At 49.6% G+C, this 24,284-nt stretch overlaps 2 protein-coding genes across 5 annotated transcripts in view; one reads left to right on the top strand and one right to left on the bottom strand.

The window, feature by feature from the left end:
- Window positions 1–24,284, top strand: part of KIAA0753 (KIAA0753 ortholog) — a 78,589-nt gene that overhangs the window by 19,451 nt on the left and 34,854 nt on the right. Inside the window, exon 1 of one of the 4 annotated variants that reach the window (XM_075594422.1) lies at window positions 23,053–23,687. The exons of the other annotated variants lie outside the window; for them this stretch is intronic. The gene's annotated coding sequence lies outside the window, so the exon portion shown is untranslated. Of the gene's footprint in view, window positions 1–23,052; window positions 23,688–24,284 lie in introns of those variants that run through there. 4 annotated transcript variants of the gene reach the window in all.
- On the bottom strand, window positions 8,370–23,115 carry LOC142491610 (thioredoxin domain-containing protein 17-like). Its single transcript, XM_075594423.1, has 4 exons — window positions 22,750–23,115; window positions 10,444–10,525; window positions 9,570–9,645; window positions 8,370–8,676 (listed from the first exon to the last, which is right to left on the bottom strand). The coding sequence occupies exons 1-4, from the start codon at window positions 22,892–22,894 to the stop codon at window positions 8,608–8,610; spliced, it is 372 nt and encodes a 123-aa protein (XP_075450538.1). The 5' UTR covers window positions 22,895–23,115; the 3' UTR covers window positions 8,370–8,607.

Here is a 24,284-nt window from a genome sequence, read left to right as displayed (position 1 = left end):
AGAAAATCTATCAGGTTGGTATTGTAAGGGTCTGGGAGTCACGCCGCCCTCGGCGTGCTCCTCACTTACCGGCAGCTCCGACGGGTCCTCCCGCGACACGCAGGCAGCCTCTCTCCGTAACGCCGATCACGGCTCCACGTGGGCGCGCGCGCGCACGCCAAAGCTCCCCTTCTACTCTCGGTCCGGCGGCTACGCTCGGTCACGCGGCCGCAAGCACAGCTACACAGAGGCGCGGCCACACGGAGCCGCACCAACCCCTTAAAGGCACAGCACCTCAAACCATTGCTTCAATCCAATGCACTAGAATATGGTGAAAGATCACAAGGGTGGCCTAAAAGACTCCTATTTGCACTCGCTAGACCAGAAATGCTAGGCCAGGAAAAATTCAGGGTAATGGGAGTCTTATCCACACCATATAGGTTACATGCTGTAATCAATACCAATAGAGGATTATGGTGGGGAGTCTACTAAAGAGTATATAGATTTTTCATATACTGTCCTGAATACAATTGGAGTCTCTCATTGATTGGTTAACTTTATAAGTACTTATCCCCCAACCCCCACTTTCTCTGTATTTTCCTGGAGCCACACAGTGGTGTTTTAGATAAAAAGATCTATTGTATATATGTTTAATAAATGTGATTTTATAAATTGTTTATGTATGGCTATGGAGGCAACTCCCAGGATTGAATTTTTCCTAGCCTAGCATTTCTGGTCTAGCGAGTGCAAATAGGAGTCTTTTATGCCACCCTTGTGATCTTTCACCATATTCTAGTACACCACCCATCCCGTATGCACCCTATCTCTTCATTACCAGTACATGTTAATATTTTACAAAAGGTGAGCGGTAGCTACTTTTCTACCTTGTTATATATGCAATCCAATGCAGTCTGACTACTGGGCTTTATGGCTCCTCCCCTGGGACTCATGCTGGACCTATCCCTGCCGTAGCCAGGCCCTTCCACACACCCCTACCTTACTGCGCTGCCATTGGACCCGCTCTCCTATATATACCTAACAGTGTCACTGACTCGTTGGCTGAGCATAGAACCAGTTGTTCTCATCACTCTCTGCCTCCCTAGTCCTGTCTTGTCCTGTTTTGTTTTTGCAGTCCTCCTCGTGTACCGAACCGGCTTCCGCTACGTCTACCCGCACCTCTGGCATCCCGAACTCGGCATACGGCAACACGACTCTCCACACCTCTGGAATCCCGATCCTGGCAAACGGTAAACGATTACGTCCTTATCTCTAACCCCGGACTTTGCATACAGCACCCTCTACCACCCGTACCTCTCCTGCCCCGATCCGGACTCCCAGACCATTCTACTCTCAAGACGTGCCCTCGTGGCTGTGGGTGGCGTTATATCCTATCCCACCTCAGCACCGCGGTCCCGTCTCGTTTGTGGTGAGCACGCCCTGACAGGTATTGGTCACCAAAGTGAATTTCAAGTTGAAATCGTTATTATTAAGATAGACCTTGAATAGATCCAAAGTCATATCATCACCCTCCCAGACACACAAGACATCATCAATATATCTCTGCCAAACAATAACTTTATCTGCAAATGGGTTATTATGCCAAATAAAACGATCTTCCCATGCCCCCATATATATATTGGCAGAGCTGGGAGCAAATCGTGTCCCCATAGCTGTGCCACACAACTGGATAAAAAAATTGATTCATGAATAGAAAATAGTTGTGTGACAGAATATAACTGATGGCATCAATAATAAATTCACAATTCAATGGGTGTAGGTCTATGTCTTGTGTTAATGTCTCTTTAATGGCCTCGATACCTTTATTATGGGGAATGCATGTATAGAGGGACTGGACGTCAAATGTCGCCCATCTATAATTTCCTTGCCATTTGATTGTTTTAACTAGATTTAAAACAGCAGTTGTATCTTTAATATATGATGGCAACAGTTTTACATATTTCTGTAGGAAATAGTCTACATATTGAAACAAGTTGGATGTTAATGACCCAATTCCGGAGATTATAGGTCTACCTGGTGGATCGATTAATGTCTTGTGTATCTTGGGAAGATGATAATATACTGGTATGATAGGAAATTGGACATATAGAAATTGATATTCAGATTTTGTAATCACTGTGGACTCGACAGCTTCATCGAGAAGGTTTTTAAGTTCTAATAAGAACTGTTTTGTAGGAACCTGAGTGAGTTTCCCATGATTTATAGAATCACTCAATATGCGTATTGCCTCAGTTTCATAGTCCTTACGGTTTTGAAGCACTAACTCCCCCACCTTTATCTGCTTGTCTTATAATCAGATCTTTTTTATCCTGCAACTCTTTTAGAGCTAAATGCTCATTATAACTGAGATTATGTAAAATATCAGATGGTTTGAAATTCTTTACCAATGTTGTAAATTCATTATTCACCACATTGAAAAACGAATCTATAAAACTGCCTTTGCTTTGGTTTAAAATTGCTATGTTGACATAATGTCAGATTTGAATCCTCAACTGTAGAATCCGACTTTATATCATTATCATTAAGTTCATTTCCTATTTCTTTTTTCAAGAAATGTCTTTTAAGTGTCAGGTTCCTAGTAAATTTATGTAAATCTGTAAACAACTGGAACCCATTTGGGCCACAAAATTGGGAAAATTTAAGGCCTTTGCTAAGGACTAACTTTTGACATAGGGTTAATTCAGTTGAGGATAAATTAAAAATGCCTGTAATTGATTCGTTCTTTAAGTCTAGTCTGATTCCCTTCTTTGCTTGGGTTTTACACCCCCCCCCCCCCCTGTTCCTCTTCGTGTGAATGATGTCTTATCTGTGACCTGGGTGTTTCTAGACATTTTTTCTCTTTCTCTCTTACTGTACTCCCTTTCTCTCTTACTGTACTCCCTTTCTCTGTTGGACCCAAGTACCGTAACTTGAGTTCCTCCAGAAAAAGGGATCGTTTCGGAGATTGTTGCTCAGAGTCCTTCCTAGGGGGTGTATTGGCCCTCTTGCGTTCATGGTGTTTATCTTTAGAGTATGTTTCTCTACCATATGTTTCTTTATGGGTTGCTGTTTGAACTATCTCTCCTTTTGTTATAGTGTCTATATTGTTTGTCTTGTGTTTTTTTGGGGTAGCTTTTGTAAGATTTGCGATTTTCTTTAGGCTGTTTTTTTGGCCCCTCTCCCCTTCAATGTGATGGCTATTGTCCCTTTTTTTCTGGTGTTGTCCACCTTGATATTTTCTAGGGGGATTTTGGCCATTAGTAACATTGCCTTTTTCTCTTTCAAATCTACTCCAATCTTTTTGTCGACCATTATCATAATCGTGTTTATCACGATAAAATTTATTTTGCTTGTTTAGCATAATTTCCTCCGTTGTTGACTCTAAAGTCATTTTGAGTTCGCATTCCAATTTGGAACAATCAGTATTGATAATTAAAGGTTCCAAAATTAGAATTTTATTACCTATTTCTTTTTCTAGAGCAGCAATTGATTTACTACGCTCAAAGATGATCAACATCATTAGTTCTCTAGAGCATTCCTCCTGAATTCTATCCCATTCCTTCATAAAGTGAACGGTATCTCTCCCAAATGTGTTTTTTTTTTTAAACGTAACCCACGGGGTACTCTCCCACGGGGTACTCTCCCGCAATCCAGATATCTTTGGATAGTGTTACGCTCTAACCATTGTTTGGTTTCAACCAATAACAGATTTTCTAGTTGTTTAAAATGGGCTTCAATGGGGATATCAGATAAGATATCATCTTCAAAGACATTTGTTTCATCTCTGAACATAGAATCAAATAATGCTGCCTGTTTCTCTCTACAGCTAGATAGTGACCAAGCCATATTGATGAAGTGCAACAGTTGATACAACAAACACAACAATAAACAAAAAATGTGCTGCAATTGTGAGCAGGATAGGACAGAGTGAAAAAAAAGTGATCTGCACTCATAAATTGTGAATAAGTGCTTTGTGGGCTAGTGCAAATGTGACCCTTTAAGGAAATAAACAACCTGATTAGGATGAGGTAGATGTTGCTGTTTTCATGGGATGGCTCAGCATACCAAGGCTAGTACAGAAACGAAAAGAAAAACAGCGCAAAAAAGCCTCAGTGTAGTAGAATTAAAAATATATATTTACTGAGGCTCTGATTCTCAGAGCAGCATTGACTCTGTTCGGGACATTCACTAGGCTGTTTTGCCTAAGACGTAACGCGACGCGGACTTCTGAACGACGCCAACAGACACACGTGGAGTAACCCGGAACCGGCAAGAGGAATCCTCCTCTGTACAACAGCGGCAGCTGCGCCCTCACCGTGAAGTGAGGAACTCCAGACCGGAGTGGAGAGAGTATACCTCTGGCCCCTGCTACTGGAGGAGAGAAACCCAAGCTACCACGGCGTGTTCCAGTGTTGCAGTTCGTCGAGTGGTAACATGTCCCTAACATGTCTTGCTGTTTATTTTTATTCTTGATGTACGTGCAATACTCATCTTTATCATAAATATATATTTTTAATTCTACTACACTGAGGTTTTTTTGCGCTGTTTTTCTTTTCGTTACTGTTTTAACCCACAACTTTATTTATTTATAAAATGTTTTACGAGGAAATAATACATTGAGAGTTAACTCTTGTTTTCAAGTATGTCCTGGGCATAGAGTTAAGATGACAAATAATACATAGTTACATAAGTGATATCATATAAAGTTAAGATTATAAAACAGACTAAAAAAAAAAAAGTTAGCTGCTTACTGCTTTTAACCCTTTCCTGCACAAACCAGCGTTAATGTTCTCTCCTATACTGTGGGGTTTGTAGTTTGTTTCTTTTGTTTCAGGAGACCATACTTATAATGCAGTAATGTTGCATACAATGTCAAATTTAAATATTGTAATTTTTATAGGATTAAATGAAAAATGAATTGCCTATGATTATCTAACATGTTTACATTATTTTAGTATTCCGTTCGCAATCCAGGGGGAGCATAAAAGGGAAATAAAACAAAAGAACAATCTAAGTGTAGACAATAAAACAATTGTGAATTCGTGATGTGTCTTGGCTCATATGCACTGCCTACTCACAAGATGAAGATAAAAAACGGGCAATTGGGAACAATTTCTGGACGAGAAGAAATCCTATTTCGAATAGGGTTAAGACCTCCAATCTCAGCAGAACAGTGGTATATGTAAAGAAGGAAAAGTATCCATAGTGCAGACCAATCTTAAAAACGTAACTTTTATAGGGCTTAAAAATGCACACTTACATGCATTATTTGAATGTTTTTATTGTATCACAACACTGTGACGGAAGAGAGTATGCTGTGGACATCTGGCTCACCCCCCGCCTCCGGTCTGCAAACTATGCATTAGTGGTCAGCTCTCTGCTTCCTGAGCTCTCTCCGAGATGTGCCGACACGTCACATCCGGATTTGGATTCTGGGTCTGCAATCTCTGTCACTGCTTCTCTCCTCCTATGGGCGGCTACCACTCTACGCGTTTCGCCAATCCAATACGTGGCTTCGTCAGGAGTGTACCGCCCCCTCCCACCTAACATCTTAATATACCCTACATAATTAACATTAATAAAAAGCATCTGCTACAATGGGTCTGCACTTGTTAAGTAATCAATTAGCATTTCTATCTTTGTATAAAAAACTGGGACTTCAAAGGAAACATCCACGTGATAACTCGGTCACAAAAAGGGATGCTATGTGTACAATTAATTCAAAAAGGGGAATGATTGATGATAAATGAAAAAAGGGGGGGTGATCAATATATTAAGGGAACGATATACAAAGCAATTACTCAAGATTCACCAAATTCTAAATAAAAATCTTAAAATAGGATCTCTATATTATATGGTGTTCGTTTAGGTGTAAAAGGGGACATTAAAGGAACAGGCCAGTGAAAAAATGTCTTAAAAGAATTATCTAAAAAAATTTTTTTAAAATTTATCTAAAAAAAGGGGGAAGGGCAGGCCAGTGCAAAAAGGTACCAAAAAAGGGGGAAGGGCAGGCCAGTGCAAAAAGGTACCAAAAAAGGGGGAAGAGTACATTGGTAGTATCAAAAAAGTACAAAGATAAAACGGTCATGATTTCACACCTTACACAAATATGTTATACAATTCAATGTAAAAGGTACACAATAATGTATCTCTGGGACACAAGAAGGGGTGAATGGCCGAGGGAGCAGAAATTAAAAGGGCCCAGTGATCAACACATGTTTGACTCATACTTCAACCAGGAACTGTAAAAACACAGAGAGAAACAAGGAAGAAACAAGAAAGACAAGATTAGCATCACAAAATAATTCTAATTACAAAAATGGTGCTATTTCTATATTAAGGCCCCTGGGGGAGAGAGTCCGCAACCTGTGTATCCAGAAAGACTCTCTCTTTATGAGTTCCAGATTGCGGTCTCCCCCCCGCCAATGGCCCGGAATGTGTTCTATGGCCATGTAGGTCAGACCAGCAGTGTCCCCCTGGTGTGTCTCCATAAAATGTTTGGATAGACTGTGCGTGACAAGTTGTCTTTTTATGCTACTAAGGTGTTCTATGATTCTGACCCTTATCAGTCTTTCAGTCTTCCCTACATACTGTAGTTTGCAAGGACACTCCAGGAGGTACACTACATGGTCCGACCTACATGTCAGACATGACTCCACTTTGAAAATCTCTCCCGTGGTGTTAGAGGAGAACTCTATTTTATTTGTGGGTTTGAATTGACATGCCCTGCATGTTTTACATCGATAGAATCCTTTATTTTGTTGTAACCAGTTTCCAGATTTAGTTTTCTTTTTAAGAGTACTAGGTGCTAATCTATCTTTCAGGTTATATGCCTTCCTGAAAATTGTTTGGATGTTCGGGAATTCCCCCCCTCCCCCCAGAATGGGATCATTCCTTAGAATGTCCCAATGTTTTGTAATGGTCTTTTTAATTTCTTTAGCTTCCCCATTAAAATCAGTGAGGAAAGCAAAATCTAGTTTGGTGTTTCTAACTTGATTCTTAGATCTAGGTTTTAGGAGATCCTCCCTCTTTAATCCGTATACCTTGCATAAGGCTTCGTCTAACTTGTCCTCTCTGTAATTTTTTTTCAATAAATCTGTTCTTCAATTTCTTCGATTGTGACAGAAATACTTCTCTTTCACTACAATTTCGTTTGATCCTTGTGAACTGGCCAGATGGAACCCCATCCATCCACCAAGAAGATGGCAACTAGTTCTCAAGATATAGTTGTTTTTATCGGTTTCTTTAAAATAGGTCTTAGTTTTTATACTTCCTTCTTCTATGTAGATCTCTAGGTCCAAATAATTCACTTGTTTATTGCTGGAGCCGTTTGTGAATCTCAAGTTAAGATCATTAATATCTATCTCCAATAGAAATTCATTCAACTCCCTCTCTCCCCCCCCCCTCCATATTAAAAACACATCGTTGATGAAACGGCGCCATAGGACCAGGCCCTCCCAAAGCTCGCCGTCCGGCCAGATGTTACCCTCCTCCCATGAGGCCATGAATAAGTTGGTGTAGCTTGGGGCGAACCTGGTCCCCATCGCCGTTCCTCGCTTCTGTAGATAGTATTTCTCGTCATACCAAAAAAAGTTGTGTTGTAAAATGAAACTAATTGCATCAATTATAAAATTAGCTTGTGTTTCTGCAAGATCTACATCCCTTGACAAAAATCTTTTTATAGCCCTGCAACCCTTCTCATGGTCTGTTGATGTATATAATGATACAACATAACACGTCAATGTTCTTTACATATACCACTGTTCTGCTGAGATTGGAGGTCTTCACCCTATCCGAAATAGGAGTTCTTCTTCTCGTCCAGAAATTGTTCCCAATTGCCCGTTTTTTATCTACATCTTGTGAGCCCGTTTTTTATCTACATCTTGTGAGTAGGCTATGCATATGAGCCAAGACACATCACGAATTCACAATTGTTTTATTGTCTACACTTAGATTGTTCTTTTGTTTTATTTCCCTTTTATGCTCCCCCTGGATTGCGAACGGAATTCTACAATTTGGGGACCAGCGAAACCAGTCCCTGCCAGCTGGGTTTGAGCAGGGTTTTTTAATTCAATTTACACTTGTCACGTTTTGTATTAGTTAATATTTTATAATCACTGGTTTATTAAGTTTATTCACTGTATATTTTTAGTGATCACTATTAGTGTTAGCGCCTTTCTTTCACTATCACACAGTACATTATTTTAGTTGCATCAGTATATTTAGCAGAAAAAAACATTTAAGGCCGGGATTCCATCAACGCAATATCGCACCTGATCCAGTGTTAACTGCCATTGATCTGAATGTTAGTTAACACCGGATTGGGGAGCAGTAGCACTTCTCCTCCCCCTTCCCCCCAGTCTTAGCATGAAAAAAATGGCACAAGAATTGAATGAATATTTAGCAGTTTATTGTTATTTGTCCGTGTAATTCCTGTGATTGTGTTCATATTACAGTTGGGCATCAGAACATTTTAGATGTTTGAGGGAAATCGGAATTACTTTGGCCTATTCTTGGTCCTTTGAAGAAACATTTGCTTATGTAAGCCGTTTAGACAATTATGTAATGGATTCATCAACCAACCATCATCCATAGTTCAGCATTTACTGGGCACATTTCAAATAAGGAATGTTAATCTTCTGAAAACATCATCCTCACGAGATCAGCCTTATAGCATTCCTCTTCCACCAGCTTCTGGGGCTGAAAAGAAAGAGGGTAGGTCCATCTTACAAATAAATATTCAGAGTCCTACATAGTGTGAAAGTCGTATTTAAAGTAGCTGCACATCACATTTTTTAGAGCAATATTGAATTTCAGAAATTCGTAAGAGCATGTCCAGATACCAGAAATAAGTGGCATATTCACAGAGGGCATTAAAGCTGCAGTTCAGTCTTTTTTTTTAAAATTTTTTTTTTTTTTTTACTTCAATAGTTTCATGTGTGCAATCTCTAATTATTTAAAGAACTGTATAGCTGCAGGTCAATTCGTTCTCCATGTATTGATCGGCGAAATTTGGTGACATCATTAGAGCTGGCATATGTTTTTCTTCTGCTTCTGTCACTCAGTGGAAGCTCATGAATATGCATGAGCACTCCTGCACTGACATGTGCTAGAGGGAGGGCATGGCAGGGCTGACAAAGGGGTGTGCCAGGGCTTGTGACAGGACATGAAGTGTCTTAGCAAATGCTTGTTAAAATAGAATACAAGAAAATTGGTCTTTCAAAGTTGTTTTTTTAAAAACAGAAAATGCTAAAAGTATTTTTTCTTACTACAGAACTGATTTATTAAAATAAACACACATGCAGGATATTGACTGAACTGCAGCTTTAAGGCCCAGATTCACTAAAGGGTGCTAACCTTGATCACACCTCAACTCCAATTCAAGTGACTGGGGATAAAAGGCGTGCTCAAGATTAGCACCTTTTAGTGAATCTTGGTCTAAGATTATAACAGCCTGCAAAAGTCTTAGCCAAATAAGATGTTTTAAAAGTTCCAAAATATATATTGAACGAGGTAAGGGGGCTCCAGGTTCACCACAAAATGTTTAAGACCAATGGTTCTCTCTCATCCATGTGCAATAATAACAGACTCACCGTTCCATACTTTAGAAGTGTGGGGACAGAAGTCAGTTTCAGGATTCTTTTGAACTCATTGCTAGGATCCTTCCAGCTACAAGGAAACAATAGATGGTGATGTCACAGAATTATGTTTGCACGATATTTTCAATAAAAATACAAAACCCAGAAAGATGAGCAGAAAAACACTGAGGTGTCCATTACCGAGGCTTAACCAGCTCATGTAACATTTCAGTTGATCATTGAAGCTTACACCTAACTGGAGTTGTATGGTGCAGTAGTCGGTTTGTGCTCTTCAGAGCTTTAAAATCTGATTCAAAATACAAAAATGCTTTAGATTTCCAATGTATCAAAAAGGTTCTCTAAAAATGTAAAAATGGCATTTCATAACACATTTAAGTGAGGTTAATGAATTGATGCAAACATTACTCCTGTTTTGCAACAGATTTTTTGCAACTAATGGCAGAGCGAACACACACACAAACACACACACACACACACACACACTTTGGATGGTGAAAGGAACATTATACCAAGCAGCATTAACATTGAACTAACGTTTACTTAGAAAATCTGAGGACCAACAAATCCTGGTATTCTAATACTCTGTAATACAGTTTTTTTTTTGTTTTCAGGAGACCATTGGGGGGAGGGGGTGCAGATATGACTGCTTTATTAGTGTATGATGATTTTGATTTGTCGTAGTCTAAAATGTATGCTGATTTAAGATATCGTTCACTTGTTTAGTGTGTTTATGGTAGTTAATGATTTAGGTAATTAACGTACACCTGTAACTTTTGTTTATGTGCAATGTTTTGCATTTTTGGGGGGAGCGGGGGAAACTTAATAAAAACTTTTCAACAATGACATAAAAATGATGCATGCAACTTACTATGCTCTCTCTCCAACCTGGCAATATATAAAGACTGATCCTTCAGGAAGGCTCTCCAGTTCACCACGCACAATAGGCTCGGCTGGAAAAAGAAATGTATATACTGTACACAGACACGTTTACTGTATGAGCGAGTATGGGTTAGCAATCGTTATTTCATTTCTTAAGTGATAAACGTAAAATAAAGTTTACTCCGAAGTGCACAACACTTTATTGAGAGGTTTCTGATTGCAAACAGAATTTCCCCATTCTAGGCAACTGGGCAATCCAGTGTGTCAAGATGCTGATTTCAAATACGTGAGGAGGGGGGAAATCTAGGTGAAAGAAGATTGTTCTTGTGCCGAAAGTGAAATCTTAGGCCTCGGCCAGGGTGCCGCTGAGCGGGAGCGCTCACTCTGGGCGCGATAAAACACATTGATGCAATGTGTGTGGCCCGCGTGAGCAAGCGCCTGCGCGGTGCTTATCTGCTTGGCGAGACAACCAAATTTGATTTGGCTGCTCGCTGCGGATGCATCACGTGAGCGGTTCGCTCAATGAGGGCGAACCAGCTCTTTGACGTGCAGGCCTCGCCCCCTGACACACCCCCTCAAGCGCGCAACTGGCTGGCCATGAAACGCCCAGCGACTGACGTCACGCGCTCGAGCGCCAGCGAGTGCTCTCCCACCATGGCCGCAGCCTTAGCTAACAGTGCCTGCTTCGCGAAGTGCGCTTACATGCGCACACACGTACGTACATTCAGCACTCTGATGTTGTATAGAGGTGTACAAACTAGAAACTACACCAGACGGCCAAGTCCAGCGTTGATGCTGTGACATTTTGCCGCCACAACTGAAATTGAAATTTCGGGCTGCAGTCGCGTCACATGAGCTGATTCAGCCAATAAGAGCGAAACTGCTCTGTGACACGTTCGCCACGCCCCCAATCCAACTCCTGCAGCATAGCGCACAAATTGCTGGGCTGCAGGAGCTCGCAGCGGAGGCGCGAACGGCCAAGTTGGCACCGTGAGCTCGGTCTTAGTCTGCCTTAGCCGCGCCCCATGACACCCCCCCCCCCCCCCGCACACACCTAGCCGGCCACAAATCCCCCGGCCGAGTTGGAGCGCGTGACGTCATCGCGTGTGAGCACCAGCTCCCGGCCTAACAGCAGCCTTAGAAGGGCAAACTGATGTGCGTTATAGACCTGCCAACTCGCAGAGTTTCTGTGAGCCTCTCAGATTTGGAGTCAGTCCCACTGATTTTTAGCATCAGCAGACTTCAGATTCAAACTGATCAAAATCACAAATTTTCGATTAAAATTAATTTTGTTTTTGCAAAACTCCTAGCCTTGCAGATTGATATATTTTGTTGGGTGCCATCTTAAAGTGTATGGTGTGGGGAGGAGGGAGAAATGTAATTGTTTCATTATGTTTAATTTGCTTCAATAAGTACTTTAACCAGAAAGTTGCAAATTATGAGAAAAAATGTAAACATTTGGAGAGAGGGAGACAGACGGAGAGAGACAGAGACAGAGAAAGACAGAGAATAAAATATAATAACTGGGGCTAAAAAACTGCAAATTGACCTAAAATAACTGCTAGACCATTCGATAAAATTATTTTACGCCCAGTTGGGTATAATATATATATATATATATATATATATATATATATATATATATATATGTAACAGAGCAGATGGCACACAAATACAGATGAGGACAGGTGCTTAGTCCCATATGAATGAATACAATCAAAGGCTCCTTACCAGGCACTCCCTTGATAAAGGTCCTGTTTTTAGGACCGAAACGTTGGTGTTTTGTGCCTGCTTCACTAATACAATTCTTTTTGCTAACAAGTGTGCTGTCTCTTCCTTGCTGTGCCTGCTTTGGATTCCCTGGATTCTCTGGTCTGCCTGGTAAGGAGCCTTTGATTATATATATATATATATATATATATATATATATATATATATATATATATATATATATATATATATATATATATATATATATATATATATATATATATATATATATATATATATATATATATATATATATATATATATATATATATATATATATATATATATATAATCAAAGGCTCCTTACCAGGCAGACCAGAGAATCCAGGGAATCCAAAGCAGGCACAGCAAGGAAGAGACAGCACACTTGTATATATATATCTCAAATGTTTGTGTGTGTATGTCTGCTGGACAGCTCCTCACACCGTGACCACGTGCGCCTCTGACCAACACCACAAACACACACACACACACACACACACACACACACACACAGTGGCCGTCACTCTTCCCCCTCAGCAGGGCCCCGCACCTTCCCTGCTGCAAGCTTCCCGGTGGCTCGCGCTCACAGGTGCAGAGAGGGGGCGCGTGCGCAGCGCTCCCCTGACGGGAGGAGGGAGAGCAGAGAAGGACTAGGCGCGCGACAATCGGAGGAGCACGGGAGAGAGGAGCGGTGATGTGAGTCCTAGCAGAGGGGAGGGGGCTATGTGGTCCTGTAACAGGGGAGGGGGCTTTGTGTCTGTGTGGGGGGGGGGGGGGGACAGTGTGTGTGTGTGTGTGGGGGAGGGACAGTGTGTGTGTGTGGGGGGGAGGGACAGTGTGTGTGTGTGTGTGTGGGGGGGGAGGGACAGTGCGTGTGGGGGGAGGGACAGTGTGTGTGTGTGGAGGGGGGAGGGACAGTGTGTGTGTGTGTGTGTGGGGGGGGGAGGGACAGTGTGTGTGTGTGTGTGGGGGGGGGGAGGGACAGTGTGTGTGTGTGTGTGTGGGGGGGGAGGGACAGTGTGTGGGGGGGGAGGGACAGTGTGTGTGTGGGGGAGGGACAGTGTGTGTGTGTGTGTGTGGGGGGGAGGGACAGTGTGTGTGTGTGTGGGGGGGGGAGGGACAGTGTGTGTGTGTGTGGGGGGGGGAGGGACAGTGTGTGTGTGTGTGTGGGGGGGGGGGAGGGACAGTGTGTGTGTGTGTGGGGGGGGGGGGGAGGGACAGTGTGTGTGTGTGTGGGGGGGGGGGAGGGACAGTGTGTGTGGGGGGGGGGAGGGACAGTGTGTGTGTGTGGGGGGGGAGGGACAGTGTGTGTGTGTGTGGGGGGGGGGAGGGACAGTGTGTGTGTGTGGGGGGGGGAGGGACAGTGTGTGTGTGTGTGGGGGGGGGAGGGACAGTGTGTGTGTGTGGGGGGGGGAGGGACAGTGTGTGTGTGTGTGTGGGGGGGGGAGGGACAGTTGTGTGTGTGTGGGGGGGGGGAGGGACAGTGTGTGTGTGTGTGTGTGTGGTGGGAGGGGACAGTGTGTGTGTGTGTGTGGGGGGGGAGGGACAGTGTGTGTGTGGTGTGTGTGTGTGGGGGGGGGGAGGGACAGTCTGTGAGTGTGTGGGGGGGGAGGGACAGTGTGTGTGTGTGTGGGGGGGAGGGACAGTGCTTGTAGTGTGTGTGTGTCGGGGGGGGAGGGACAGTGTGTGTGTGTCTGGGGGAGGGGGGACAGTGTGTGTGTGTGTGGGGGGAGGGGACAGTGTGTGTGTGTGTGGGGGGGGGAGGGACAGTGTTGTGTCGTGTGTGGGGGGGGGGAGGGACAGTGTGTGTGTGGGGGGGAGGGACAGTGTGTGTGTGTGGGGGGGAGGGACAGTGTGTGTGTGTGTGGGGGGGAGGGACAGTGTGTGTGTGTGGGGGGGGGAGGGACAGTGTGTGTGTGTGTGGGGGGGGGGAGGGACAGTGTGTGTGTGTGTGTGGGGGGGGGGAGGGACAGTGTGTGTGTGTGTGGGGGGGGGGGGAGGGACAGTGTGTGTGTGTGTGTGGGGGGGGGGGGAGGGACAGTGTGTGTGTGGGGGGGGGAGGGACAGTGTGTGTGTGTGTGTGTGGGGGGGAGGGACAGTGTGTGTGTGTGGGGGGGGGGGGAGGGACAGTGTGTGTGTGTGTGGGGGGGGGGGAGGGACAGTGTGTGTGTGTGTGGGGGGGGGAGGGACAGTGTGTGTGTGTGTGGGGGGGGGGAGGGACAGTGTGTGTGTGTGTGGGGGGGGGAGGGACAGTGTGTGTGTGTGTGGGGGTGGGAGGGACAGTGTGTGTGTGTGTGTGGGGGGGGAGGGACAGTGTGTGTGTGTGTGTGTGTGTGGGGGGGGAGGGACAGTCTGTGTGTGTGTGGGGGGGGAGGCACAGTGTGTGTGTGTGTGTGTGTGGGGGGGAGGCACAGTGTGTGTGTGTGGGGGGGAGGCACAGTGTGTGTGTGTGGGGGGGGGGGGGGAGGGACAGTGTGTGTGTGTGTGGGGGGGGGGAGGGACAGTGTGTGTGTGTGTGTGGGGGGGGGAGGGACAGTGTGTGTGTGTGGGGGGGGGAGGGACAGTGTGTGTGTGTGGGGGGGAGGGACAGTGTGTGTGTGTGTGGGGGGGAGGGACAGTGTGTGTGTGTGTGGGGGGGGGAGGGACAGTGTGTGTGTGTGGGGGGGGGGGAGGGACAGTGTGTGTGTGTGGGGGGGAGGGACAGTGTGTGTGTGTGTGGGGGGGAGGGACAGTGTGTGTGGGTGTGTGTGAGGGGGGGAGGGACAGTGTGTGTGGGTGTGTGGGGGGGGGAGGGACAGTGTGTGTGGGTGTGTGGGGGGGGGAGGGACAGTGTGTGTGTGTGTGGGGGGGGAGGGACAGTGTGTGTGTGTGTGGGGGGGGAGGGACAGTGTGTGTGTGTGTGTGGGAGGGACAGTGTGTGTGTGTGGGGGGGGGAGGGACAGTGTGTGGGGGGGGGGGAGGGACAGTGTGTGTGTGTGTGTGGGGGGGGGGAGGGACAGTGTGTGTGTGTGTGTGGGGGGGGAGGGACAGTGTGTGTGTGTGTGTGGGGGGGGGAGGGACAGTGTGTGTGTGTGTGGGGGGGGGGAGGGACAGTGTGTGTGTGTGTGTGGGGGGGGGGGGGGGGGAGGGACAGTGTGTGTGTGTGTGTGGGGGGGGGGGAGGGACAGTGTGTGTGGGGGGGGGGAGGGACAGTGTGTGTGTGGGGGGGGAGGGACAGTGTGTGTGTGTGGGGGGGGGGGAGGGACAGTGTGTGTGTGGGGGGGGGGGGAGGGACAGTGTGTGTGTGTGTGGGGGGGGGGGAGGGACAGTGTGTGTGTGTGTGGGGGGGGGGGGACAGTGTGTGTGTGGGGGGGGGGGGAGGGACAGTGTGTGTGTGGGGGGGGGGGGGAGGGACAGTGTGTGTGTGTGTGTGGGGGGGGGGAGGGACAGTGTGTGTGTGTGTGTGTGGGGGGGGGAGGGACAGTGTGTGTGTGGGGGGGGGAGGGACAGTGTGTGTGTGTGTGTGTGTGTGGGGGGGGGGGAGGGACAGTGTGTGTGTGTGTGGGGGGGGGAGGGACAGTGTGTGTGTGTGTGTGTGTGTGTGGGGGGGAGGGACAGTGTGTGTGTGTGGGGGGGGGGAGGGACAGTGTGTGTGTGTGTGTGGGGGGGGGGGGAGGGACAGTGTGTGTGTGGGGGGGGGGAGGGACAGTGTGTGTGTGTGTGTGTGTGTGTGGGGGAGGGACAGTGTGTGTGTGTGTGTGGGGGGGGGGGGAGGGACAGTGTGTGTGTGTGTGTGTGTGTGGGGGGGGGAGGGACAGTGTGTGTGGGGGAGGGACAGCGTGTGTGTGTGTGGGGAGGGACAGCGTGTGTGTGTGTGGGGGGGAGGGACAGCGTGTGTGTGTGGGGGGAGGGACAGCGTGTGTGTGTGGGGGGAGGGACAGTGTGTGTGTGTGTGGGGGGGACAAGTGTGTGTGTGTGGGGGGAGGGACAGTGTGTGTGGGGGGGGGAGGACAGTGTGTGTGGGGGGAGGGAGGGACAGTGTGTGTGTGTGTGGGGGGGGAGGGACAGTGTGTGTGTGTGTGGGGGGGAGGGACAGTGTGTGTGTGTGTGGGGGGGAGGGACAGTGTGTGTGTGTGGGGGGGGGAGGGACAGTGTGTGTGTGTGTGGGGGGGAGGGACAGTGTGTGTGTGTGTGGGGGGGAGGGACAGTGTGTGTGTGTGTGGGGGGGAGGGACAGTGTGTGTGTGTGGGGGGGGAGGGACAGTGTGTGTGGGGGGGGGGAGGGACAGTGTGTGTGGTGGGGGGGAGGGACAGTGTGTGTGTGGGGGGGAGGGACAGTGTGTGTGTGTGGGGGGGAGGGACAGTGTGTGTGTGTGGGGGGGGAGGGACAGTGTGTGTGTGTGTGGGGGGGGAGGGACAGTGTGTGTGTGTGGGGGGGGAGGGACAGTGTGTGTGTGTGGGGGGGGAGGGACAGTGTGTGTGTGTGGGGGGGAGGGACAGTGTGTGTGGTGGGGGGGGAGGGACAGTGTGTGTGTGTGTGGGGGGGGGACAGTGTGTGTGTGTGTGTGTGTGTGTGTGTGTGTGTGTGGGGGAGGGACAGTGTGTGTGTGTGTGGGGGGGGAGGGACAGTGTGTGTGTGTGTGTGTGTGTGTGGGGGAGGGACAGTGTGTGTGTGTGTGTGTGGGGGAGGGACAGTGTGTGTGGGGGGGAGGGACAGTGTGTGTGTGTGGGGGGGGAGGGACAGTGTGTGTGTGTGGGGGGGGAGGGACAGTGTGTGTGTGTGGGGGGGGAGGGACAGTGTGTGTGTGTGGGGGGGAGGGACAGTGTGTGTGTGTGGGGGGGGAGGGACAGTGTGTGTGTGTGGGGGGGGAGGGACAGTGTGTGTGTGTGGGGGGGGAGGGACAGTGTGTGTGTGTGGGGGGGGAGGGACAGTGTGTGTGGGGGGGGGGAGGGACAGTGTGTGTGGGGGGGGGGAGGGACAGTGTGTGTGTGTGTGTGTGGGGGAGGGACAGTGTGTGTGTGTGTGTGGGGGGGAGGGACAGTGTGTGTGTGTGTGGGGGGGGGGGGGGGGGAGGGGGGGGGGAGGGACAGTGTGTGTGTGTGTGGGGGGGGGGGGGAGGGACAGTGTGTGTGTGTGTGTGTGTGTGGGGGGGGGGGAGGGACAGTGTGTGTGTGTGGGGGGGGGAGGGACAGTGTGTGTGTGGGGGGGGGAGGGACAGTGTGTGGGGGGGGGAGGGACAGTGTGTGGGGGGGGGAGGGACAGTGTGTGGGGGGGGAGGGACAGTGTGTGTGTGTGGGGGGGGAGGGACAGTGTGTGTGGGGGAGGGACAGCGTGTGTGTGTGTGGGGGAGGGACAGCGTGTGTGTGTGGGGGGGGAGGGACAGCGTGTGTGTGTGGGGGGGGAGGGACAGCGTGTGTGTGTGTGTGTGTGTGGGGGGGGGACAAGTGTGTGTGTGTGTGGGGGGGACAAGTGTGTGTGTGTGGGGGGGAGGACAAGTGTGTGTGTGTGTGGGGGGGAGGACAAGTGTGTGGGGGGGAGGACAAGTGTGTGTGTGGGGGGGGGAGGACAAGTGTGTGTGTGTGGGGGGGAGGACAAGTGTGTGTGTGTGTGGGGGGGACAAGTGTGTGTGTGTGTGGGGGGGACAAGTGTGTGTGTGTGTGGGGGGGACAAGTGTGTGTGTGGGGGGGACAAGTGTGTGTGTGTGGGGGGGGACAAGTGTGTGTGTGGGGGGGGACAAGTGTGTGTGGGGGGGGACAAGTGTGTGTGTGGGGGGGACAAGTGTGTGTGTGGGGGGGACAAGTGTGTGTGTGGGGGGGGACAAGTGTGTGTGTGTGGGGGGACAAGTGTGTGTGTGGGGGGGGACAAGTGTGTGTGTGGGGGGGGACAAGTGTGTGTGGGGGGGGACAAGTGTGTGTGTGGGGGGACAAGTGTGTGTGTGGGGGGACAAGTGTGTGTGTGTGGGGGGGACAAGTGTGTGTGGGGGGGACAAGTGTGTGTGTGGGGGGGGGACAAGTGTGTGTGTGGGGGGGGACAAGTGTGTGTGTGTGGGGGGGGACAAGTGTGTGTGTGTGGGGGGACACAAGTGTGTGTGTGTGTGGGGGGACACAAGTGTGTGTGTGTGTGGGGGGACACAAGTGTGTGTGTGTGTGTGGGGGGGACAAGTGTGTGTGTGTGTGGGGGGGACAAGTGTGTGTGTGTGTGGGGGGGACAAGTGTGTGTGTGTGTGGGGGGGGACAAGTGTGTGTGTGTGGGGGGGGACAAGTGTGTGTGTGTGTGGGGGGGACAAGTGTGTGTGTGTGTGGGGGGGACAAGTGTGTGTGTGTGTGGGGGGGACAAGTGTGTGTGTGTGTGGGGGGGACAAGTGTGTGTGGGGGGGACAAGTGTGTGTGTGTGGGGGGGACAAGTGTGTGTGTGTGGGGGGGGACAAGTGTGTGTGTGTGGGGGGGACAAGTGTGTGTGGGGGGGACAAGTGTGTGTGGGGGGGACAAGTGTGTGTGTGGGGGGGGGACAAGTGTGTGTGTGGGGGGGGGACAAGTGTGTGTGTGGGGGGGGGACAAGTGTGTGTGTGTGGGGGGGGACACAAGTGTGTGTGTGTGGGGGGGGACACAAGTGTGTGTGTGTGTGGGGGGACACAAGTGTGTGTGTGTGTGTGGGGGACAAGTGTGTGTGTGTGTGGGGGGGACAAGTGTGTGTGTGTGTGGGGGGGACAAGTGTGTGTGTGTGGGGGGGGACAAGTGTGTGTGTGTGGGGAGGACAAGTGTGTGTGTGTGGGGGGGGACAAGTGTGTGTGTGTGTGGGGGGGACAAGTGTGTGTGTGTGTGGGGGGGACAAGTGTGTGTGTGGGGGGGGACAAGTGTGTGTGGGGGGGGACAAGTGTGTGTGTGTGGGGGGGACAAGTGTGTGTGTGTGGGGGGGACAAGTGTGTGTGTGGGGGGGGGACAAGTGTGTGTGTGGGGGGGACACAAGTGTGTGTGTGGGGGGGACACAAGTGTGTGTGTGGGGGGGGGACAAGTGTGTGTGTGTGGGGGGGACAAGTGTGTGTGTGTGGGGGGGGACACGTGTGTGTGTGTGGGGGGGGACAAGTGTGTGTGTGTGTGTGGGGGGACACAAGTGTGTGTGTGTGGGGGGACACAAGTGTGTGTGTGTGTGGGGGGGACAAGTGTGTGTGTGTGGGGGGGGACAAGTGTGTGTGTGTGGGGGGGACAAGTGTGTGTGTGTGGGGAGGACAAGTGTGTGTGTGTGGGGAGGACAAGTGTGTGTGTGTGTGGGGGGGGACAAGTGTGTGTGTGTGTGGGGGGGACAAGTGTGTGTGTGGGGGGGACAAGTGTGTGTGTGGGGGGGACAAGTGTGTGTGTGGGGGGGACAAGTGTGTGTGTGGGGGGGGACAAGTGTGTGTGGGGGGGGGACAAGTGTGTGTGTGGGGGGGGACAAGTGTGTGTGTGTGTGTGGGGGGGACAAGTGTGTGTGTGGGGGGGGGACAAGTGTGTGTGTGGGGGGGGACAAGTGTGTGTGTGTGTGGGGGACAAGTGTGTGTGTGTGTGGGGGACAAGTGTGTGTGTGTGTGGGGGACAAGTGTGTGTGTGTGTGGGGGACAAGTGTGTGTGTGTGTGGGGGACAAGTGTGTGTGTGTGAGGGGGGGACAAGTGTGTGTGTGTGGGGGGTACAAGTGTGTGTGTGTGTGGGGGGGACACGTGTGTGTGTGTGTGGGGGGGGACACGTGTGTGTGTGTGGGGGGGACACGTGTGTGTGTCTGGGGGGGACAAGTGTGTGTGTGTGTGTGTGGGGGGGACAAGTGTGTGTGTGTGGGGGGGGGGACAAGTGTGTGTGTGTGTGTGGGGGACAAGTGTGTGTGTGTGTGTGTGTGGGGGGGGGGGGGGACAAGTGTGTGTGTGTGTGTGGGGACGACAAGTGTGTGTGGGGGGGGACAAGTGTGTGTGTGGGGGGGGGGACAAGTGTGTGTGTGTGGGGAGGACAAGTGTGTGTGTGTGGGGGGGGACAAGTGTGTGTGTGTGTGTGTGGGGGGGACAAGTGTGTGTGGGGGGGACAAGTGTGTGTGGGGGGGACAAGTGTGTGTGTGTGGGGGGGACAAGTGTGTGTGTGGGGGGGACAAGTGTGTGTGTGGGGGGGACAAGTGTGTGTGTGGGGGGGACAAGTGTGTGTGTGTGGGGGGGACAAGTGTGTGTGTGGGGGGGGACAAGTGTGTGTGTGTGTGTGGGGGGGGACAAGTGTGTGTGTGGGGGGGGACAAGTGTGTGTGTGGGGGGGACAAGTGTGTGTGTGTGTGGGGGACAAGTGTGTGTGTGTGAGGGGGGGACAAGTGTGTGTGTGTGGGGGGTACAAGTGTGTGTGTGTGTGTGGGGGGGACACGTGTGTGTGTGTGTGGGGGGGACACGTGTGTGTGGGGGGGACACGTGTGTGTGTCTGGGGGGGACAAGTGTGTGTGTGTGTGTGTGGGGGGGACAAGTGTGTGTGTGTGTGGGGGGGGACAAGTGTGTGTGTGTGGGGGGGGGGACAAGTGTGTGTGTGTGTGTGTGGGGGGGACAAGTGTGTGTGTGTGTGTGGGGGGACGACAAGTGTGTGTGTGTGTGTGGGGGGACGACAAGTGTGTGTGTGTGTGGGGGGGGACAAGTGTGTGTGTGTGTGGGGGGGGGACAAGTGTGTGTGTGTGTGGGGGGGGACAAGTGTGTGTGTGTGTGTGGGGGGGGACAAGTGTGTGTGTGTGTGTGTGGGGGGGACAAGTGTGTGTGTGTGTGTGTGGGGGGGACAAGTGTGTGTGTGTGTGTGGGGGGGACAAGTGTGTGTGTGTGTGGGGGGGGGACAAGTGTGTGTGTGTGTGGGGGGGGGACAAGTGTGTGTGTGTGTGGGGGACAAGTGTGTGTGGGGGGGGACAAGTGTGTGTGTGTGTGGGGGGGGGACAAGTGTGTGTGTGTGTGGGGGACAAGTGTGTGTGGGGGGGGACAAGTGTGTGTGTGTGTGTGGGGGACAAGTGTGTGTGTGGGGGAACAAGTGTGTGTGTGGGGGAACAAGTGTGTGTGTGGGGGAACAAGTGTGTGTGTGGGGGGGACAGTGTATGTGTGGGGGGGTACAGTGTGTGTGTGTGTGTGTGTGTGGGGGAACAGTGTGTGGGGACGACGACTGTGTGTGGGGGGGGGGACTACAGTGTGTGGGGGGACGACTACAGTGTGTGTGGGGGGGCGACAGTGTGTGTGGGGGGACGACGACAGTGTGTGTGTGGGGGGGGGGGCAGTGTGTGTGTGGGGGACCGTGTGTAGAACACTGTAGTGGGGGGAACGGAGCTGCGCAGGGGGGGGAACGGAGAAACAGACAGGGGAGTGGAGAGAGAGAGGGGGGAGCGGGAAATTATACTCCCGGGCAACGCCGGGTCTCTCAGCTAGTTTGTAATATAGAGCAGTAAACAAAGAATGCCCAATGCATGTTCAATGTCAGATTATTTGATTTCTATGTTTTTTTCTTGTCATAAATAGGAGTTATTAATTTCAATCTTTTAAGCCTGCAACCATGTCAAGATAGCCCCCTTTCAGCAGGTACCTACACTACCAATGTTATACTGTGTCCTTTGTATTGCCTTCACTGCTTAAAGAAAAACAAAAAAACAAAGCAATGATACAGTCATTAGCATGGGATGCATGACATGTATGTGGTGCCCAAGGGGTTAGAATTAAATCCCAATGCACATCCAATATGACAAATTACTTTATTCATTTCTATATGTTTTTTCTTCTCATAGGGGCTACCAGCACATCACAGAACATTAGCAATGCATTGCTAAGCCTTCTGGCAGGAAGGGGGTTAGGACAAATAGGCTTTGAGTGAGGCGGTTATATCATTAAGCGATTCCCAGCACTAAAAGGATCCTGCTTCCAGTACGAAGAAAGCAAGGACACAAATAGTCGGAGATTTGCTCTTCTTCAGCAGTGGGAAGCAGCATATTGAGAAAGGGCAAGTAGCCTATATGTTCATAGGCTGGGGCCATGGTGCCTTCGCCCAGGCGGAGACTGTGAAGTCACCAGAAGACGCGGGTGTTTTCCTTGGCCATGGGGGACAAGCCGTGGGGGGCACTGCAGAGCTGGTTCGCCATCATTGGGTGAATCCCTCACGTGACCTGCGTGTAGCGACAAGACATCAATTTCAAATGATTTCTTATGCAACGCGCGCCCCCTCCTGCCTCCGCAAGGTCTATGAACGCGATCAATGCCTAAAGGCAGTCTAATCGTGCTCTGCGCGGTCTCCCACACCATGGACTCAGTCTAAGTGATGCTAAGCAATAGCATGGCTATCCCCCCATTCATCTGAATAAGGGTCAGAACTTTTTGAAGTGCAGAACCCTTCAGTGCATATGGGCCAATTAGTCTAATCTACAAATCAGCAAGACTCATAGAAAAGCAGTGAGACTTCAAAGGTTAGAGTAGTAGTTTTGGTACCAAAGACACGATCAATCCTCCTGCTGATAACAGCCTTCTTGATCATTCCCTGCACTATATCAGCAGCATGACACAATGCCAGGGTCGCCGCATACCCCTTTCCTGGGGGAGGGAATACTGTACCTGTCACACAGTCTGGGCACCAGCTCACCCCTTCTGCATTCTTGCTGCCAGAGAAATAGGTGAATATCGCCTGACCCTTATGTTTCTCCACCTCCTTGCAGTACTCCTCGTAACCCTGCACTTTCACTTCTGTATAAGTAGCCATGATGTGGTGTAACGGGCAAGAGGAGCGTTATACAGAGGAGCGTTATACAGAGGAGCAGACGTCCACCGCAACAGCACACTCAGCACGTGCACATGTGTGCACTTCACTTCCTGACTGAGCTCTTAAAGGGGCAGATTTAAAAATAAATAACTCAGTGTAACTTGCTTCCTGAGAGGTTCAATCACCTTTAACCCTTTGGGTGCCTGATGGGCCACAGTGGTACTTACTCGTATCTGTTACAAGCAACAACATAAAACGCATCCACGTGACACGGGTCATTGGTTTGAAAGAGAGGTTTGAAGCGCAGATGGAACTGCTGCGTCACTTACGTAAGGCGCTAATGACGACCATCTTTGGTTTGGGAAATGACGAATCAGCCCTACGTGGATCATTCAGTTTCAATCAAATATAGCTGAAGTGTGTATGTTTGGTGAACACGTCTATATTGTCACATATATATTTTTGTTATACGTTTGCCAAATGGATAATGGCCGTCAAAGGGCTTGAACTTTTCCGAATATTTTATCGTTGATCCTGTTAGCTGGACTATTCCCGCCCGCGTGAGGCCGCATTCGAGGAGGTTTGGTCCGTGCGGCGACTCGTAGAAACTGATTTGAGACTTAGTGCCAGCTGCTCCCATCAGGCCCTTCGGCTGTTGTCATGGCGCCGGTTTCAACTGCTGGGCATGTGTGTCACCAGGATATGTGTGAGCTGGGGACAGAGAGCGGCCCGGAGCGGGTGTGAGGCGCTGGAGTCACCAGCCTCCCCACCATCAGAGGATCCAGACACACAGGTGATATATCCCTGATGTCTCTTAGTAACTCATAGGTCATTCGTTGTAATGCTCAATGGAGCAACAAGGGAGATCTGTCATGATACTGTGCGATGAGCTGTCATGATACTATGCAATGTCATGATACTGTGTGATCCGTGTCATGACGTTGTGCGATCCGATGTTGTGATGTAATAGTGAAACCGTACAGGCCTGTCCTTCACGTGTTACATACATGACGATATCTCTTGTCTACTGTGGGTTAGCAAATCCTAAAACAAATTCAGACTGGCCTCGTCTCACTGATATAAGTCAGCTCCCAAAAACCCCACTGACAAGTACTTGGAGGTTCACATATCTAGAAATGTCATCGGGCGATGCAATAAATGCGGTTTGGTGAATATTCAATTTTTTTTTTAATGGGAAAATATTGATACCAATCAGAGCTAAAACATGTAAGATTGGCTGAAAAATAAAAATTAATATGACAGGTCTGCAAATGAACACTTCTACACTGCAACCCATTATTAGTGATACAAAAAGTATGTGAGAAAGGCAGCACTCCACCACAGGTGATGTGAAACAATAAGAAAATAAATGTAGTGGTGCACGGGCACA

The sequence above is a fragment of the Ascaphus truei genome, chromosome 3, assembly GCF_040206685.1.
Source record: "Ascaphus truei isolate aAscTru1 chromosome 3, aAscTru1.hap1, whole genome shotgun sequence".
In the NCBI taxonomy this organism is placed as follows: Eukaryota; Metazoa; Chordata; class Amphibia; order Anura; family Ascaphidae; genus Ascaphus; species Ascaphus truei.
Note: the sequence above shows the minus strand (reverse complement) of the source record. Positions and strands in the feature narration are given on the sequence as shown.